The following is a 21,053-nucleotide window of genomic DNA, read 5'->3' as shown; positions in this document are numbered from 1 at the left end:
TTTTCAACTTTTTCAAAGAAAAACAAGTCCTCTTCTTATTGCTCAGGATAGACAATAATTTTGTTTATCCCCCCCCCCCCCCATGAAATTCAAAACAATCTGCAAACCACACGACTGTCTTTTAAAAAGTCCAATTTGCAAAACCCTGGATCTACAGGGAATCTGGCTAATTTGTTATTCTAATTTGCTAATTAGAATATTGCACACTCATATTTTTTGGAGCAGGTAAAAAAAACGATTTGCAGTACAAGTTTTGGTCAATTTTTGCTATATCAGAACACATTTTTTGGCCCTTGAGTGCTTTTGACTTGATGATTTTGGCCCACGTGATGAAAAAGTTCGGACACCTCTGGGCTAGAGAATCTGTGCGGGGAAAACCCTGACTTAACGCTCACCTGACAGGTGGCCGTTTTCGTGCTTTTTGAGGTGGCGGTCCAGGTTGGTTTGCTGGCCGAAGCAGCGGTCGCACAGGTGGCACTTGAAGGGCTTCTCCTTGTTGTGAATGTTGCGAATGTGCCGTTGCAGGTTGGAGGAGATGCTGAAGGAGCGGTCGCAGTATTTACACCTGAACAGAGAGCGGTTAAAAAAAAAAGACGTTCAGCGACATAAACGGAGGGAACATTGGAGCAAACGGTCATAGCTGAAACTACGTTGCACACTACGTTTGTTTCTGTGTGGAACAGGACAGAAATCTGTGATGCTGGACAATCTAACACACACACACAGACACACACGCTCAGTCCTTCAGCCTCACACATGATGGAGGAGCCTGTTTAAGGTGAAACGGCTCTGCTCTCTTATCTCCAGCCAGAGCAATAAAGCTGCATTCTTCCCTCACAAAATAAGCACGCAACAGATTCGGTTCAAGACCCGCAAAATTAGGGGCCCCTGCCAAGTTTCTTCATGCAAAATTATACGAGAAGATTACATCTTTTCTGCCGGTGGAATTAGCTCGCCTGTTTGGCTGTCCCTCAGGAGCCCTCCTAGTTATCTCCACACAAGAAGGAGAAGAAGAAGAAGAAGAAAAAAAAAGAAGAAGAAAGAAAGAATTACAATAAACAGCGGTGATCTTTTTAATGGTACGCCAGCATGTAGGGTTGCGGACTATCAGGCCGGGGCAGGAAAGACCCGCATCTGTCTTCTCCTCTCCCCTGTGGTCAATAGGCCTCCTCCGAACTTTGGGCCAACATTCCTCCACCTTGGTAACTACAAAGCTGGATAACTCTAGCAAGGGTGCCTTCATCATTGCACTGGAGCTAATTTGCAAAAGAGATCTTTTATCTTAAAAAAAAAAAACAGGAAATATGTTTTTGTAAAAACTGCTCCAAAACAAAACAAAGTGGCAAATAAAATAAAAAAAAATTGGTCTGAAGAACCGGAGTCCCAAAAGCAATACAAACAAACAAAATAAAATAAAAAATTAACATCACAATGGCCGCTTTAGACTGCAAGGCAGGCTCACGTGTATCAAAGGCTTGCAGTCCGGTTTGGAGTCCGGCCTCGAAACTCCCAGAGAAATGGCCGCTGCTGCGCAGTACGGACATCTGCCCAATTTTCAACAAACCTCTCAGTAACAGCAGCCCCCCCCCCCCCTCCCCTGCCTGCTGTCACCGAGGCGACGGCCACCATTTTTCATCCTCTAAACTATTTAGCAGTGGGATAATTATTCCAAGCTTATGGCATAGGAAAACACACATAAACTCTGTTCAAACTGTGGTCTGGTAATCCATGGGAAAACGTCTGCGCGCTGCTAACAAATGAGCTGTTTTTCCCTTTTTATTTATTGTTTGAGCGGCATTCGCTGCTTTCTTTAGCAGCGGGGAACGATCAGATGCTCTAGTTCGGGTCCCAGTTGAAGTGTTCTTGGGCTAATCTGACTCTTGACTGGACAACAAAGAGTTTACTTAATTTCATAAATTGCGAAGGAAACAAAAAGAAGATGCTGAAGAAGGAAAGATGCTGGCGGAAAGCATCAGAAGCATCCGACACCAGAGATTCACAACCTACAAGATACGCTGCTCCCCAAAAGTATTCATACCTTTTGAACATCTGCTCATTTCATTACATTAACCACACATTTCAATGGGAATTAGAGGGATTCTAAGTGATGGCCAATGAAAACATCTGAAAAGGTGCAACAGGCTTTTTATCAGTCCCCCATATTCCAATACTCCTAAATAAAACCTGCTGCATCGACCAAAGTATCTTTAACAACTTTAGAGTCTTGTTACAGACTTTTTGTTAGATTTACCTGTGGACTTTCACGGGGCCAATATAACACATGAATCTGCTTTGATACAAACTATTTCTTTGTAGCTCTTGCTGCATGTTTAGGGTGGAAGCTGTGTTTGGTGTGATCTGCAGAGTTAGCTTTCTTTTGTGCATAGCATGCAGGTCAAAAAGTTTCATTTTGGTCTCATTTTAACCTTCCTCATCATGTTTGCTGTATCCCAAGCTTGCAGAAACCGCAAGCATGACTTCTTCAGTTTTTTTTTTTATCCTCCAGAAACACCACAACCAATACTGTGGTTGTCCTCTGAAAAGGCTTTAACACCTGAGCTTTCGATCCCCGCAGCTCCCCCAGAGTTGCCAAAGGCCTCTTGGTTGCTTCCATGATTCCATGTTATGGTTGCCTTGCGACTGTTCCAAACTCTTTCCTTTTTTAAGTTGATAGACTGAATAGTGGCAAGCCACATTTATTTATATCGCACTATTCAGTAACAAGACCATTAAAAGTGCTTTGCCGATTTATTACCCAATTCTGCTTCAAACTTCTCTGCAACTTTAACTCCCCTGACCTGTCTGCTGTGTTCCCCCGGTCGTCACGCCGTTTGCTCTCTAATGTTCTCTAACAAACCTCTGGCGCCTACACAGAACAGGGTAAAAAAGGACTAAATACAAATACGTGCAGCGCACGCATTTTACATTTGGACAAAAACATACCCCAGAAAACCTTAAATGCTTTTCTTTGCACTTTACAGTTTGTGCTCATCTATCCCATAAAAAAAGATAAAATACACTGAAGCTTGAGGTTATAATGAGTCAAAATGCAAAAGGCTTTATGGAGTATGAGTACTTTTTTTTCAAGGCACTGATATACAGACAGAAATAGATCAAGTTGCACAAGGGCCTGAGTAGATTGATTCGGGGACTTTCACCAGTTATTTCTCCTTTATATCACTCATGTTTAAGTCTTTCTGGCATTAAAAATATTACAGTTTAAAACTCAAACTAAAAGATTTGACTGACTGCACAACCATATACCTGCGTCACTCCACATAGTATGTTTTCTGATAGTTCTAGGGATAATTTACTCCATTTAACATGGTTTGCATTTTTAAAGACATACTCACATTTAACATTTAGAGAAAATGAGCTGTTCTTTCCGGGGATCTAAAGGTATTGACAAATAAGCCGAAGATGGACGTCATCAAACTCAATGCTCCTTTTTTACAAGACGTAATCATAAGTTACAACTTGACGTTGTAGTTTTCTTTGGCAATTCATCCACTCTTAAAGAACCCGCGCTCATGGGGGTGAGCTAAGCAGCCGCTCAGTTTGCTTCTGCTTTGGGCCAAATTCTAGAAACAAGAAAGTTTTATCGAGCCGTAAGATTACCTGTATGGTTGCTCTCCTGTGTGAGTCCTGAGGTGGCGAGTCAGGTTGGCCGAGCGAGGGAATATTTTTCCACAGTATCTACAAAACATCGACATGTCAGTGGTCCAAAGACACCAACAGTCACAGTTCTTTAACCAAGAATATCTTAAAGACACTCTTTCAAAAAAAAAATTACATTTATTTCCCTTAAGGGAGTCATTAACCCAACAGCACTTTTTCAGATCAGTGCCAGAGTTACCTGCATGTGTAGCGCTCCTTGCCCTTACGCAGCAGCGTCTCTGGAAGTGTGGAGGGCGGAGCTCTGAAGTCAAACATGGACGGGACGGAGCGCAGCAGCTCCCCGGACTCTGGCTTCAAGGAGCCGAAGGTCTCCAGCTTCTCCGCCATGTTCTCGATGGCCGTCATCTGTGAAGACAGGAGACGGTTATTGATATGAAACATTTTGACCAAGTTCTGTAGATTTCATTACTTTTTTTTTAAACATGTTTTGGAGTCTGTTTTCAGGCTTCAACAAAACACAAATGCCTACATGCAGCAGCCAAGGTCGCCCTCAGTGCAATACAAAATATACAACTTCATTATTTTTTCACATTTGCCGTGTAACATGTAACAAAGGCAAAAAAGCTATCAAACAGTTGGCCGGGATACACTTCAAAGTTTCTGAGCAACTATTGGCAGCTCGATTGATCACGCGACGTTTGACTGATGTGTTTACAGGTGTCAAAGAAGTTGAGGAAAAAAACGAAACAGGTAGTGGGTGAATTTTTATCATGACATTCATCAATGATTCATGCAGAACAAGGTGAAACAGCTGATATGGGGCACAACAAGTGACACTGATTCATAACTTCTCTTGCAACACACACACACACACACACACACACACACGGAAACATGTCATCTTCCCATTTATGATCAGCAGCAAGCAGCTGCGCAAATCTAAATGTTAAATGCAGCCAACAAATAACCATAAAGCATCCACGCAACAAACACACACACACAAAACACACACACACACACGGGATTAAAGACTACAGCCAATCTACTAATGAAACTGAACATTTACTTTCGTCAGAACTCTCCAAGGAAATGCAAGCTGCGTGGATGCGCATGAGTACAGAAATAAATAAATAAACCTAAATAAAAAAAATAAAAACAACCTCTGGTGGTCTTATAGTTGATTAACTGCCTTCAATGTGTGTAAAACGTGTGTGTGTGAGAGAGACGAATGTAAAAGTAACGCCGTTTTTATGCGAGCCGTATGTATGCGCGTAAAGAGCGTGTGCGCCTTATGTGAGGCTGATGGTACCAGCTCAGAGCATATCTGCGTGTTTTCAGGTGGGGCTGTATATATATATATATATATATATATATATATATATATATATATATATATATATATATATATATATATATATATATATATATATATATATATATGTGTGTGTGTGTGTGTGTTTGAACGCGTGTGTGGCAGAGGAGTGATTCATGTCCACTGCTGGGCTGTAAACCATTCTGTGCACAATGCGGGCAGACAGCACATTCGTCAATATGAAAGATGTTGACATTACTGATCAAGGGCCAGACACGGGTAATAATGATATCGCTGTGCTGAGAGGGGCGGGATGTAAGGGAGGAGAGGGGGAGTGAGGGGCGGGGGTCTCAGTAGGCCGCGGGGCCTGTCAGACCATTGCGGACGCACACACACACACAATCACACGCAGAGTTCCCCCCCCCCCGCCCCCTTCTTCTTTTAAAGGGCCCACACAAATTTGCATTATTTTACGTGTATTGAATTTTCAGCCTGTTTCTTCTTCTTATTTCAATAAGCGGACAAATCAGTGTTGATTCAGGTCCTCCACCAGAGCCCTGCTCCGACTCTGACATTCCATCTCCCGCTTTCACCCCCCCCCCTGTCACTCTCGGGCTTCTTGCCAAGAACGACAAGAGAGGGAGAGAGGGGGGGGGGAAAGAAAAAGAAAACAGAGGATGAAAACTGGAGAAGAAGAATATGATGGAGGACTTGATGATTACAGGAGGGAAACCAAAAAAAAGGAGAAATGCAACAGGAAAGAAGAATGAAGCAAAAGAGAGAAAAGAACATGCAAACGAGGCAGAGGAGGGTTTTTGGAAGAAAGAGGAACTGATGGCTGATGGATGGCGCCGGAGTTCAGAGTTGGGAGCAAGTGATTAGGAGTGACGGCCGAGTGTAAAGTTCCTGCCGCAGCCGTCGACGGTCCCACCGAGGGAGGATATGGAGTGTCAGGACTGTTTGATTATGAATATGCCAGCGTTTCACGCCATGAATCAAAGCGTGACAGAGAAAAGGCCGAGCGAGCTCCAGGGAGATGTAATGCTTTCACATCTTTTCTGAATATACAATGTGTATCTCATCTGGCTTGTTTCAGAAACTGTAAAGAGCGTCCAGTTTGCCTGCCCTCCTCGATGAGAATCCATAAATCTCGGGGACATTAGGGCCTCCACGGCTGTCGGCAGTATCATGTTTGTACCGTAAGACTTTTCTCCGAGCTAAGCGCTACTCCTTCTTGGCTCCATCTGCTGGGGGATTCAGATCCAAGCCCCCAGAAGACTTTAAAGAGCTACCTTCGAGCCTTTCCAAAATGTTTGCATCCAAACAAATCCACATGTCTGCGTACGAGGATTGTCAAATGTAAACGTTTACACGTTCAGAAGGACCGCTTGTTTTCTGGTGCTGATAAACGATTTACGCGCGTTCTCTTAGCGAGACTGTGCCGAAGCCGTCCAACAAATCTGCCTCAAAACCTTCGACGCAGGTAGCCTGGGTTCATGACGCCACTGCTTGACCACCTACATCCCTATGCAGGACACCAACGCGGACCCACCCACACTCTGGTTTAATGAAGCACACAGACGCATACCTCCTGAAACTCCCTGTCTGTTCCCCGGGGGGGGGGGGGGGGGGGGGGGGGGGAGCGAATGTGTCTGTGAAGTTGCTTGTTGCTCTAACGTCGCTCTGGGACCGGCACTTGATTGGCTATCTTCAGATGTCAGTGATGCTGTTAGGGCCCTAATTAGCGAGATGCATTCTCAATTGTCGATCTTTATCGGGAACCAGATGTTTGGAGGGAGGGAGGGTCTACCCCCCCCAGCAAAATCCCAGAGAGACTCTTACCCTCTGATGCAGCAAAGGACCTGCCCTGACTCCCAACACACACACACACACACACACACACGCACGCACAACATCCACAAAGACGGCTCGCATTTATCTCTCTCATACGGGGGAAAAAAAAAAAAAAATCCCACTTGATTCACCAACTAAGCAAACACACGTTGAGGGCTGTTAGATCGAGAGGGTGTAGCTCAGTTGTAATTCCCCTCTTTGAAATGCTTCGCGTTAAATAGAGTGGAGCGTAGATGTAAAGATGTTATCGCCAATAAGAAAAGCTGGCTCAAATGCATGCAGTGTCTTGCAAAAGTACTTCGTAGCCTTTTGTACGCGATTGACTGACGTAACAGTTGACCATGATTATGGAGTGGTGAGAAAAAAAGTCAATCGTTTTCAATTTTCTTTACAGGTAAAAAAAAAAAAAAACATTTTTTTAAAGTGTGGCTTGATTTTATGTTTAGCCCACCGAGTCAAAACCTTTGAGAAGCGACTTTGCCGCAACTCTGACCTGCTTCCCTGTCCCTGCGGATGAAAATCATCCCTGCGGCACGATGCTGCTAATGGCAGGTGCCAACGTGAAGATGGTGTTTTCTGCCACACTTTCTATCAGGACCAAAACAAGTTTAATTTTATTCTAATCTAACCAGAGCGCCTTCAGCATTTGTTCTCAAATAGCGGTACTGAAATCTCACCAAGGTGGACTCTTTTTAATCTGATGATTTCTTAAGGGTATCTCTCTATGAGATAAAGTTCGGTCATAGGACAAAATGGACTTCACATTCTCTAATAATCACTAGTTTTACATTATTTAAGTTATTGTGCGGAGGTCCGGGGTAACAACTTCACAACAATACTGAAATTCCCACCAATACTACAAAAAAGAGCAATATGAATAATTCATGAGGTTGGCTATCATGATCATACTGACCCACTACTTCACTGGCATATTAAAACCACAGACGGCTTTAATTCTGTTAAAGGGCAAAAATAAACTACTACCAGAAAATATCCAGAAGCTGTTCAAAACAAAGAGGGATTTTACAAGTGAATGGGTGAATGTTAATTCAGACCAGTAAATTCAGAACCACCAGAAAAAAAACCTGACTTTTGTGTTTCAATATGTGGCTTGATACCGTAGAATCTTCTGCCTATTGCAATAAAGCAATGTCCAAAGATAAAACTGTTCAGATTATCATATAAGAATTTGTTTGTTATTGGATACAATATGTAATTATGATAGTAGTACATTGATTAATTAGTAATTAGTAATCATTATTATTATTATTATTATTAATAATTAATAGTAGTAGTAGTATTTCACACATAGAATAGCTTGAAATGTGATATATCCTATTAAATATTATAGGAGCATAGTTCTTAAATTATTATATATTGTTTATATAGTATATTATACATAAGACTGATAATAATAATGAATAAGTAAATGTGACAGTATGGTTTGTATGTATAGTAAAATAGGTAAAACATGTCAAACTGCATTTCTTTGGATTATGCAGCCTGCAAATAGGAGAATAGGCTGCAGTAGGCGTGGGAAGATGTTATACTTCTGCCACCTCCTTTGAAGCTGTAAAATATATACTGTGAAACTGTTACATGCTATATATATATATATATATATATATATATATATATATATATATATATATATATATATATATATATATATATATATATATATATATAATTGTCTATTGCATTGCAATTGTCTATTGCAATGCAATAGACAATTGCGATAGTTGGTTGCACTAGACCTTATGTATAAAGGGGTTGAATACATTATTATGTGAAATAATATGTTAATAATAATAATAAAATAATAATAATAATAATAATAATGTTATAACATAATATAACAATATGTTAATAATACATTATCCGCTGCTTTGTTTTAATGTATCACATGCCCCTCCTGCCTCCACCACATTCACCATTAACAAAGAAGTGTCAAATGATTTGTCATTAAAAAGTGACAAAAGGTAGAAACGTTCAAGGGCAATAAATACTTTTGCAAGGCTCTGTACATGTAATACAACATCAGTCAAAGTGCAAATGAAATATGCCAATGAGAATCACGGTGACGTGTCATGGCAGCGATGAGCTCTGCTTGTGTGTGATGGCGACAGGCCGATGCCATGCGAATGCTCTGTGATGTCTGCTGTAAACTGCTATGCAGCCCATGCATGAGTTATGGTTTGGGGTCTGACTGGTGGAGGAATAGTGCTGCAGGTCAAAGAGGAACTTACCCAAGTTCTCTGATCTGGCAAACGAAACTGAGAGGCGGGAGAGAGGGAAAAGAGAAGGCAGTCAAAACCAAGAAGCGCTGGATGAATCAACACATATGGCTACAGAGGGTAGGGAGGTATCTCGGTGCAATTAACTCTGAATGAGCAATGAAGTGTCTGTCGCTTGTGTTATGGTAGAGACTTTACTGGAGACTAATAGTTTCCAACACGTCCCAGCGCTCAATAAGCTCATTATGAGAGCCTTCAATTCCAACTTCAGAATATAATCTAACCAAGTATTGGCCTGCAGTAAAACTTCCTGCCAGGAAATAATGAGATGAATCACTAAAGTTTTTTTTTTTTTTCTAAAGTATCCCCAGTCGCCTGAGTTTTGCAAACTCTATTTTAACACGCTGCTCACAACTAAGTATGGTCACCGATACCGAACCCCCCACTACAGAAGGACCCTCTCGCCTGGTCTGGCTTAGACCTATGCGAGTCTGGCATTTGTGGGAATGATTTGTGTGTCCAGACATCATAAAGTCATAAAGATGGCCTAAGCACTCTGTTAGTGTTTCTACTGATAGGACACCTCATTAGGGCGTGTGGGACAACCATGTGGCTGCTGCAGGCTTGGCCCACGCTGCAGTCTGGACAGGAGACATAAATCAGACAAATGAAACAGCCTGTAAAAACCAGACCTGAAACGGCCCGAAAAGAAGGGAGGGGGAAGAAAAAAAAAAAGAATCATACGCCTGAGAAAGTGGTGTTTTCACTTACGACGGACTGTTCTCACCCGCAGGGTAAGACTGAACAAATGAACGTGAAAGCGACGTCTCTCTCTCACTCTCTCTCTCTCTCTCTCTCACACACACACACACACACACACACACACACACACACTAAGGAGAACATAGGCGGGCACAAGCCTTCTGTGGAGCCTCCCGCTGAAAATGCTGGCACAGAAAACCCGGGGGCAGAAATCGCTGCTTTAAGAGCATATCATTTTTTATATTGTAATCAAAGACACGTTACGGGAAGATGTGTGACAATGTGGCCATTCTTTGTGCCACATCTGGTTTAGATAGCCAACGATGGGCTTAACAGGCAGTAGCTTGTATAAAACTAAGGGGTGCGTACTTATCCTCATTAATCCTGTTTGGCCAGCTTGGGACACCCATAGCCAGTAGGAGCCCCTCATGGAAAGAATCAGATTATTCACTGACGGGTTGAGCAACCGCGTTGCTGTCCAATCTCTAAACTTAGGAGTCTTACATTGGACTTGTAGAGTAGCTAAAGACACCCAGAATTGAACTGATTCAGTCAACTTCATCTGAATTCTTGACCTTACAAAACAAAGTACTAAAGGCATCTGACAACATCTTTGTTTAGACAAATACCCCCACGCTGCCCAAGTTCCAACAGTGCAGTGGATGCAACTTACTTGTGGATGGAAAAGGAAGCCTGGAGCGGGCCGCATGTACTTGTCTTTCAGAGTCTCGAACGGATCGCTCATTCTCCTCTTCTCAACCCTGCTAATAGTAGATTTCTATCAGCTTGTGCTGACCACACAACCAATAAATACAAGTGCACAAGTCTTCACTTTGACAAAAATGCTTCTAAATGGAGATACCAGGAATAACAATACCTGTAGATAGGGTCCATGAAAATAGGGGTGGGCCTGGCATGCTGCAGAGAGGTGTCTGCTTTAGGAACTTCCGCCGCTCTCTTCTCCTCTTCGTAGCTTTTGCTCTTCTTGGGCTCCTCCTGACTTGGAACGCGTCCACGGCCCCTGGACCCCAGGCTCAGATCGAGTGGCTGGTCCTGCCCAGTCACACCGGAGACCTCGGCTTTGGGGGGAACAAACAGGGACAGCTTCCCCTCCTTTCGCTTTGTTGTGAGGTCAAACGGTGACTCAGACGACTTGCTCTGGGCCTTCTTGCAGTCGTCTCCCGGCGACTGCGGCTCACCCTTCATGCCTGTCGGTCTGAGGTCCCTGTCTGGCAAGGGGTAAACGGGTGGAGAGAAAGCCGGGAAGAAAGGCAGTGGAAACATAGAGGGGTAGGGCAGAGACCCAACCTTCTTGTCCTGCAAGCCAGCCAGCCCAGCTGAGCCAAAATATTTCTCTGCAATGGAGGCAATGGCCTTTATAGAGTCATTTACGGCCCCTGTTACAGCCGTGTGCTCGTCTAGTGAGGACTGAATCAGGGACTGGCCTGGAAAGTCTTTAGCGGTACTGCTGCCCATCAAGCCGGGGCTTTGAGGGCCTCTCTCGCTGGGCTTCCTCCTGGAACCCTTGCCGTTCTCTCGAGCAGCTCCCCTCTCCCTTTCGCTGTCCATGTCGCTTTCGAGTTCAGAGCCCGTTGTGCTCTCTAGGTCACTTCCGCTCGGTGTGCTGAGGTCATCCACGTCGCTGCTCTCAGACTGATCACTTTGCTTGTTCTGCTGCTTCGCAGACCCCGAGGAACCCTGATTGCGGAGCTCCGAGTCTTGTCTGTCGTTTCCGGGTGAACTGCCGTTTTTGCGCAGAGCCTTCAGCAGCTCTTGAGACTCGAAGGCGCCGGGGCTCGGAGGAAGCAGGGGACTTTTACTCAGCTCCGCGCCGGGCCCCGCAACAGGTGCATGAGCTGCCTGTCTGACAGGAGAGGAGGTGGCGGGGATGAGCGGAGGCCGGTGATATAGTCCAGAAGGGAACAGGCCAGGGAAGCTGAAAGGGAACGCAGGGGCAGCAGGGAAAGTAAGCCCGCCGTGGTGGCGGCTCGCCCCGAAGTAATCAGTAAGTCCAGTGCTGCTGTGACCGAGTGTGAGCGCGGATTTGTCTAAGCCAGGGGTGCCGGGCAGCGGCAAACCTTGCGCGAACAGCCCGCCCGCTGTGAAATGGTTTTTTCCTTCACAGAAGCGCCGGTGCTTGTTGAGGGACGAGGTGGTGCTGAACATTTGCCCGCAGTCCTTGCATTTGATCTGTGTGCGACAGTCAGCGTGCATGCGTTTGTGCCGGCAAAGGTTAGAAAACTGGGTGTAGGACTTGTGGCATACCTCACCTGCATGGACACAGAGACAGACGGAGAACGCGTTAATGCCCACCACACGCTCACCCACACACGCTAACGTGGTTAACATCACATGACTTCACATCGCTGCCTGACATGCATCAGAACGACTAGATCCAGCGAAGAGGATGCGCCGTCAAGCGCCGATGCTCGTTTTCCCATCGATAACGCGACCGTTCGGTTTCCGAAAAAACAACAAAAAAAAAAAAAACGAAAAGGTGTGTCCAGATCCTGGCATTGTGAAGGGATCTGTTTGGTTGATGGTGTGAGTCAGCCGCTGCCACTCATCACCTGCACATCAAACCAGATTCCCAGGATTCCCCCTGCCCCATTGTCTTCCCAGGGACGCTCCCAGAGAGTCCATAAACAATCACACGTAGACACTCGCATTGGACATGCAGGCACATTCACAGAATATTCACATAACACAAAGAAATGGAATCACACACACCCACACACCGAGGCATGTAGACATAAAGACACACACTTTCTCAGCCGCATCTAGTACAATGGCTCTATTTTAAGTTTGTCAAGGAAGCCGAGTTGAATGAATCCTATCCTGCAGTCCAGTTCCCAGGGACAGGTCTCACGTCCTCTGCTGCCTCTCTTTCCTCTCCCCCCTCTGGGCCTCTCCAGTCGACCCCACAGCCCCCTCACCTTGTCCCAAAGGCTGAGGCCATGTCGTCTTGCGCTAAGTGACATTCCCACAGCCAATCCCAGTGAGTCGGGTCGTCACTCAGTCTTGTCCCATGTGTACAGTGACAACACCCGATCCGAAAAAAAAAAAAAACCAAAACAATGTCTGAAGTTATCTGTCAAGACTATTAATAATTGAACCTTATCTAGTACCAACAAGCTTATATTGTTTTCTACTTTACTTTGTCTCTAATGTAATTTAGTAGTTGTCTGCTCTAGTGCAATCTGGTTTTGCATAGATCCGCTGCTATATTGTTGAACTTTTAATCGGAATTTGATTCTGGATTTTTAACATAGAGGCAGATATGTGTGTGTGATTGGCTTTGCTCGTATTGGCATTGGATGTTAAAACGAGGGTCAGGAAATGTTACGGCTCACGCTGCCAATACATTTCGGCACACTTTGGCTGTCTTCCAGGCACAACGTGCAACGGGGGCAATTGAAAGAGATGAGGATGCAGAGCAGTATTTGGGAAGCTGATTTACGTAAACAGCCTACAAGAGCTCTCTAAATGGTGACGACGTGAGATTAGCGCAAAGCTTATGCTTTAAGGAACTACATTTTTAAAGAATTAACACTTTAAATCATTAGTAGTCAGAGTATCCTGTATAACAGCTACCTCATCCTCCCCCCCCCTCAATAAATGCATTGTGAAAACAACTAACACTGCCAAAGAGAAATGAGCAGCACCACTTCCCTAACACCAAATGTTCTCCCCTCTCTCTGCAACAGACATGGACACTCAGGTATTCTGGGTTTTTCAGCTCCGATCGAAACGTCAGAGAGGCTGTGAAAAAAACGTATTTCACAAGCATGGCTACAGGGGGCCTGAACAAACTTTAACGAATATCTCTCGGCCATAAATCATAAATATTGTGACATTTATTGACACACAACTCGCACGTGGAACGTGAGATCTGGTCCTCAACGTGCGCGGCGCAATCAGCCGTTATTAAATTGAGAGAAGAACGGGTGACGAGTAATGGTGAGTTGAGTGCTTCCGTCTTTCAGGCGAGCGTTAAGACACACACACATCCTTGGCACACTGCGCGCGCTGAGACGCAAACAGAACCGTGTGAGCGTACAGAACTGCTTTCCAAAACACATACATGTCCTTCACCGGTAACATCTTACAGAAACACACATGATCTTGTCCAAACAGCCGTCACTTTTCACACTGCTAAGTCTTTTTTCTTTTCTTTTTTTTTTTAACAGAGCCATTAGTTGTTTTTAAACCTGCATATTTCCTGCTGATTACAGCAAATGGACTATTCGCAGGGCCGTACATGTGGTTGCTATTTATGAGGAATGGTGAATGTGGCGGAGGCAGGAGAGGTAGAAAAAAAAGAGAGAGAGGAATAATGAGGTCTTCGATGGAGATGCAGCCTTTCCTGCCCAAATATGTATGTATGTATATATATATATATATATATATATATATATATATATATATATATATATATATATATATATATATATATATATATATATATATATTGTGTGAGTGTGTTGACAGGTTTGCATAAGATTGCATGTGTTTAACAGAAGGAAAGGAAAGAAAAAAGACTGAAGGGGCAAAGGGGAAAGATCATAACGCTTCAGGGGTAGAAGGAGATCAGATCTCTTGCCGTAGTGAAAGTGTGAAAGGTCAAAATGTGTTTGGGTCTGGCCCGAGTTGACGAGAGGGGACGAAAGTGAATGTTTAAGAGAGCTTGCATCCAGGAAAAGAACAAGGCTGTGTTTGGCCCTCTGTCTAGAGCAGATCAAGCTTTGGCCACTGTGACAAAGTGGCAGGACGGTATTACTATACAAGCAGAATATGGAGGTGCTTAGGAAAAAAAATAAACTGCGCAACTCTTGTTTTGACATAAATAGCACGAAGAAAACGTCAGGTTAAACGACGCGACAAGGAGCTGAAAATAAAAATCAATCACATTTCTGCAAAATCATCATTTTTGTTTTCCTAACAAAGTCAAGTCCAAGCATGTTATTGTTGTTATTGTTATAATGTACTGAGGAGACTTACATAGGTAGGGTCTTAGTGACTTACACATGAAGGGCTTGACACTGCTGTGAATGTGCTTATGCTGCTTGAGGCCCGAAGACGTTGCGAACGTCTTGCCACAGTCGGAGCAGGCATGGGCCCGAGCCCCGACGTGCTGAGAGCGAATGTGCCTCTGCAGGTTACTGGGGTCTGTGAACACCTGCTGGGGGGAGCAACCAAAGAGACACACAGGGGAGTCACTATCTGATTTGGTCAAAGCGAGCTGAAAACCAAACGATCAGTGCAGAAAAGAGACACTTATTGATGAACAGTCCCTTCCATCACTTTACCTTTGAGCAGTTTTCACATTCGTAGTGCTTGCCGCTGTCGTGCGACATCTGATGTCGGATCAAGTTTGATTTCCAGTTGAAGGCCTTGGGACACTGGTCGCACTTGTATTCCCTCTCCTCGGAGTGCGACTGGCTGTGGTTCTCAAGACTGCAGCAAGACGACGCGGGAAACCAACAATCAGAATTTGTCGGATTGCTTACAGCACCTTACAGAAGTAGTTACACCCCTCAAACGTTCTTACATTTTGTCACAGCACAACAAGAAACCTGTGTGTATTTTGGGGGGATTTTGTCTGACATACCACCGCAAAGTAGTCCGTAACTGTAACGTAGAAGGAAAAAATAGCAAAATCTGAAAGGACTGATCTGTGTTTGTATTCAACATCACCGATTCAATACTTATTTGCTGCAATTCGCCTACAGCCTCAAATATTTTGTTTCTTCGAGCTTCGCAGATCCAAGGACGGAAAATTTCAACAGTAACTGTAAACTGAATTCAGGTGTGGCATTGGACTGGGATATTCTAACACAGGAAGATGACTTGATCTTAACCCCTCTACTAATAATATTAATAATAATCTTTATTGTCATTGTAATATACATTCCAATGAAAATTGAAACTCTGCATTTAACCCATTCCCTTGGGGAGCAATGGGCTGCCACTGTGCAGCGCCCGGGGAGCAATCTGGAGTTGAGGGTCTTGCTCAGGAGCCCAGAGTGGCAGTCTGTGGGAGTTGAACCCAGAACCCCCGGGACACTAGCACAACGCTGTAACACTAGGCCACCACTCCCCCTATTTCGGGTAATGGTTCTGGCATTATGGTGGGGGTCAAGCTTTTTGAAGCATCTAATACATTTTTCTTCCAGTATTGCCTTGTATAATGGTCTATCCATCTTCCCGTCAATGCTGTCACATGATGGGAAGATGCTACCATGGCATGATGCTGCCACCACCACGTTTCACTCTGGGGGTGGTGTTTTTTCAGGATCAAGTGCAATGCTCGTTTTTTTTTTTTTTGCCACATATTGCATTTTTCTTGATGACCAAACAGCAACATTGTTGTCTCATCTGACCAAAGCACCTTCTTTCACATTTTGCTAGGTTCCATACCTGGCTGCTGGAACACCCGGAACACAATTTCTTATGAGGTTGCTTCAACAATTAGTTTCTTTTGCACATAAAATTTTACTTTTCTGGTGATGGCTTCAACAATGCTCTGAAAAGTCTAAGGCTTGGGATCTTATCATGTATCCTAAATCTCCTTTAAAGTTCTCCATACCTTTAAAGCAGTTCCTTTGTCTTTATGATGCTAATCTTCTAAAATAAACAGCCCCTATTTACTAATTAGTTGACGTCTGAAAGCTAATGGTTGCAGTGGATTTTTCAGTGATATCATAGTAAGGAGGGCTAAATACATGCGCAAAGCCAGACTTCTCAGATATTCATTGCATTTACATATATATCAAAAATAAGAAAAATATGCTTTCATTCCTAAATAATTCAGGTGATTAAATGCTTACTCATCATTACATACCTCTGGACATCAGGGAAGACCTGGTCACACTCCTTACACTCGTGCAGGCCATGAGACATATGAAGGGGCCGCAAATCTTCAGGTTCTTGAGCTGTCAGGTCACCGTCCCCTCCTATATGAACAAAACGGCACTTAAGGATTTGCGCCCAGTGGCAAAGGTTACCCTGAATTCAACAACTCGGTGTACAAGCATGCACAAAGATGAACAGGAAGAACACTGCAAAGCTAATTCATTTGTGACTCTGATTGCAAACTTTATAACATACCAACTTCTTTCTCAAACCGTTTGATATTTCTTTACTTCTAATATCATCAGAAAGTCATGAATGCTCACATTTTATTGCGTTCCAATGATATTCCTTGTGTTGTGAGAATTACAACACAAGAAGTAGCTACTGATATCCAGCTGTCTCCTCAATTGAGGGTGAATCTATGCTACCTGATGTCTCAATTAAGCACAGTGCAGCAAGCCTGTGCCCCTTACAGCTGGAGAAAACGCTGATCACTCCATCCGGCATTTTCTCTGGCATGTCATCAGAAGGATTTTAAACTGTATTAATGGCATGAGACACATTTTATGAGATTGACATATACTTGATACAAGTTGGGATAAAGCTTTGTTCTACAAGGTTATTTGGCCTAAAACCTACAGAATATATATATGCTTTTTCCTCCCATAGAGAAACCTCCAAAGAAACCTATGATTTTGCAGTGAAATGTGATTATTGTGCTATGGTCTCAACAACCCCCTTTTTTCCCCCCACATCTACCCTCTTTGCATTTAGATAAATCACAGCTTCCGACTATTTGTAGACTCATCCTCTCACAGTTTACTCCTCTGTGATCTCTACTTTAGCACCTGACAGGGATGTATGTTAACCCTCTTCAGCCGCTCATCCATTTTTGTCACTCTGCACTTGGCTGTGTTTACGGCGGCGCGGGACAGACGCGCCTGTTTCCAAACAGAAGTCGAACCTGGGTTGAGGAAGGCGGAGGGGGGCATCCCGCACGGCTCCTTCTGGTGGTCCAGCAGCTGGTTGCGGGACTCAAAGTGCTGGTCACAGTCCTCACAGCGGTACTGCCTCTCCTCTGCGTTGTGAAGGGAGAAGAAGACGTTAATGCGTCTGAACCGATCGGTCTGGAAAAGCAGACAGAAAGCTGTGGGTGTGTGTTTGAGGCGGACCATGAATGTCAGGAGCCATCGCGTCGCAGAAGTACTCTTCAGCCTTCATGAAAAGCAGCAGCTCCTCGCCGGGGAAAATCTCTCTGGTGACTTTGTAGAAGATCTGTGATACACACAAAATATTTTTTTTCATGATTTAAAGGATGCATGAAGTAAGAGAAGCCTGCACCAAGCAAACCTGCGGAGCTAAGTGGTTCAGTTTTAGTATCTACACTGCAAAAACAGAACTAAAAATAAGTGAAAAATGTCTTGAAATGAGGGTATTTGTCTTTGATTGGAGCAGGTAAATAAGATTATCTGCCAACGGAAAGAGTCATTTTACCCCTCAAATAAGATAATTAGATATAATGCACTTGAAATAAGTTGATGGACATGAGTTCTTCCTATTTTAAGTGCAAAAATCTTATGCCATTGGCAGATTATCTTATTTACCTACTCAAATAAAGTACAAATACACTCATTTCAAGAAAATCTTTACTTATTTTTAGTTACGTTTAGTCTGTTTTTGCAGTGTAGCCAAATGTTTGAGGCGCATTCTTACATTTCTTCGCAACACTACCACAGTTCAAATGCAGCAAATGTCCCTTAAGTTAGCTCTTGGTGCACAAACACACACGTAAACAGAGAGAGCTCCACGATTGTTCACAGGGTCATAACACCGCAAAGCCACCGCAGAGGGTTGTCACATCCCTGAAAACACACGCCCTCGTTAACTCGCAATTAATCATCTCATGAGACATCCGTCTTCGAATACATGGATGAAAGCACAAACAACCCTTCCCGCTGGATAAATACACAGCCTCGTGACGACGCGCTGCAGAAGCATTACGGAGGGTAGGAAGTGGTTTAAATTACCGCGCGGAGAGAAGGCTCGCTAATTCAGCAGCGAGCAAACAAACAGGCAAAGCTGCTAAAAGAGGAAGGTTAAAAGTCCAGGTGTTAAACGCGTGAGTCGAGGAATATCCTCCGAGCAGGAAAGTTAAACCACCTATAACCAGCCCGAAATCTGAGTCACAACTTGCTCTGTGCATCAAACGCGCAATCAACATTGCAGGTGAGCCTCTATTTAGACACAGGGGGGGGGGGGGGGGGGGGGGGGGGGTGTCACATTAAAGAATCAGCTGAGAGACCCTGTGACTGCGGAGCTTCCCATGGACACACAATGGCCTTTCTCTGCAAAACAATCACACATGGGGTTATTTTCGGCGCGCTTTGGACGTTAACCATATCAACTTCCTTTGCTGTGTCAACATGACAATGATGATGGAGGAATTTATTAGAGATGTGTGGGGGTGGGGGGGGGTAGTTCATGTAGAGGGGGTGAGAAAATGCTTCTGGGAAGTCGTAGATCACAGGTAGGCGGCCCATGAAGGGAACTCTTTAATAACGTGGCTGCGGCACCAGAGCCACAGCGGCTCCGCGTCAGACTGTGATAAGTATCTTTGTTAAAAAGAGGATAATGAGGCATTCTGTAGGATTAGCGGTATTGTTGGAGTGTGTCATTGTTCTTACTTCTTGTAAATGATATCATACTTAGAATGACATTACTGTGAGCTAAAGTCAGGTTGACCAAAGGGTGTACCCCGCCTCTCGCCCCATGAATGCTTTAGACAGGCACGACCCCCCCACCCCCCACCCCCCTCCGTGTGACTCTGCACAGATAAGCAGGTATAGAAAATGGATGGATGGAGATAGATATCAATGTACAAAATAAATCAGCTAAATTAGGCATAGTGGGGCATGACTCTGACCTCAAGATGGCAGAAAACCGCTTCCAATATGATCCGTGGTAGGTGTGGAATATGCATCAGCTGGCATTAGTGGGATAAATACCCGCCTTGGCAGTCCTAAGACCAGTCCTAAGACCAGGAGCGGTTTGAATGGTCCACAAGCCGTTAAACATTGATACCCTGTTATATGTGTATATATTTGTGTTTGAGAGTCTTATTTTGAAGGAAGACAAGAAGTCGTTCTGGAGTTTCAATTTTATACTGGCAAAACTGACTAAGAATGACTGCTGCTAACAATGTTAAAGTGCTGTGAGCCTTCCAGCTGGAAATACTTGAAAAGCCTGGATTGGACCATCTCTGGTATCAAATCTGACATATTTAGACTGATCATGCTCTTTTTAATTATAAAAACAATACAAAATTCAATCCTTTTTTTTTTGCCATTAGGATCACCAAAGACAAGCATTGATATATATATATATTGAAAACAAATATATATATATATATATATATATATATATATATATATATATATATATATATATATATATATATTTTTTTTTTTTTTTTTTTTTTTTTTCCCCCAACCTCTTTGATGACTTGTTCGCATGAACCCAGGATGTATCATCACGTCTCATGGGCTGATTGTATCATGGTTTATTTGATTTATGACTCTCAAAGAGCCCCATCCTAGAGCAAAATTAACCTACTTTCACAAAATATGGGAAAAGGAAAGAGGACTTCAAGGCTGTTTGAAGAACTCTGGTGAACCTTTTGAATTTTGGGCAATATAAAATGTGTTTTGCCAGAGCTGTTTCATTTTTTATTTGATTTATAATTGTTTTGCGCATATATTGTTTTTGGGCTTTTAGTGAAATTTGAAAAACTGATAAATATCGTTTAAAAAACAAAAACAAAGGAAAGAAGTAGAAACATTTCATTGTTTATCTAAAAGAATAAAAGGAACCCAAGCGTGAAGGTCCTCGTTGTCTAACCATGTTTTACTTCAACTTTACCGTAAACACACAGGCGTGCAGAAATGGAAATCCTAACATGGATGTGCGGACAAACGCAACCAAGCCCTTAAAGGCCAGCTCCCCTGTGAGGTCACCAAAATATTGATACTACGAAACAATCAGACAACGGCTCATGCACATTTGTTATTCTGTGGAAATTCCTCTCAGACGCTGATACTGAGACTCAAGACAGAGGCTGTCGGAAGGCTAGGTATATCAAAAATCCTGAAGAATGTCAAAAACACTTTTTTTTTTTTACAAGAGACAGGTTTTCACATTTGGACAATTGTGTTTTCTAAGAACTTAATTTATCACAATAAACGCTCACAAGCGAGGAACGCTCTTAACCAATAGCAGCCCCACATGTCCTGCATGCTGAACTTTCCACTAGCAAGAAACTTTGACTTATCTTTGATAAATTAACTCCTTTACTAAAAAGATGGCATTTGCATTAGCGTATGAACACACAAGTGGGTAAAGCGTGGTGATAATGAGCG

At 43.5% G+C, this 21,053-nt stretch overlaps 1 protein-coding gene across 16 annotated transcripts in view; it reads right to left on the bottom strand.

Moving 5' to 3' along the window:
- mecom (MDS1 and EVI1 complex locus) overlaps positions 1-21,053 on the bottom strand; it is a 107,360-nt gene that overhangs the window by 7,870 nt on the left and 78,437 nt on the right. For 2 of the 16 annotated variants that reach the window (XM_036149574.1, XM_036149587.1), the window contains exons 3-13: positions 17,811-17,913; positions 17,603-17,716; positions 16,628-16,739; positions 15,093-15,240; positions 14,785-14,965; positions 10,661-12,053; positions 10,457-10,547; positions 9,034-9,060; positions 3,857-4,023; positions 3,619-3,696; positions 396-565 (exon numbers count right to left, since the gene is read on the bottom strand). In XM_036149574.1, coding sequence (XP_036005467.1) covers positions 396-565; positions 3,619-3,696; positions 3,857-4,023; positions 9,034-9,060; positions 10,457-10,547; positions 10,661-12,053; positions 14,785-14,965; positions 15,093-15,240; positions 16,628-16,739; positions 17,603-17,716; positions 17,811-17,859 — 2,530 coding nt within the window. In that variant the 5' untranslated portion in view covers positions 17,860-17,913. Of the gene's footprint in view, positions 1-395; positions 566-3,618; positions 3,697-3,856; positions 4,024-9,033; positions 9,061-10,456; positions 10,548-10,660; positions 12,054-12,719; positions 12,780-14,784; positions 14,966-15,092; positions 15,241-16,627; positions 16,740-17,602; positions 17,717-17,810; positions 17,914-21,053 lie in introns of those variants that run through there. The other 14 variants (XM_036149586.1, XM_021314779.2, XM_036149576.1 and 11 more) reach the window with 14 other exon arrangements.

This window comes from Fundulus heteroclitus, chromosome 18, assembly GCF_011125445.2.
Source record: "Fundulus heteroclitus isolate FHET01 chromosome 18, MU-UCD_Fhet_4.1, whole genome shotgun sequence".
NCBI lineage: Eukaryota > Metazoa > Chordata > Actinopteri > Cyprinodontiformes > Fundulidae > Fundulus > Fundulus heteroclitus.
This window is presented reverse-complemented; position numbering and strand designations above follow the sequence as displayed.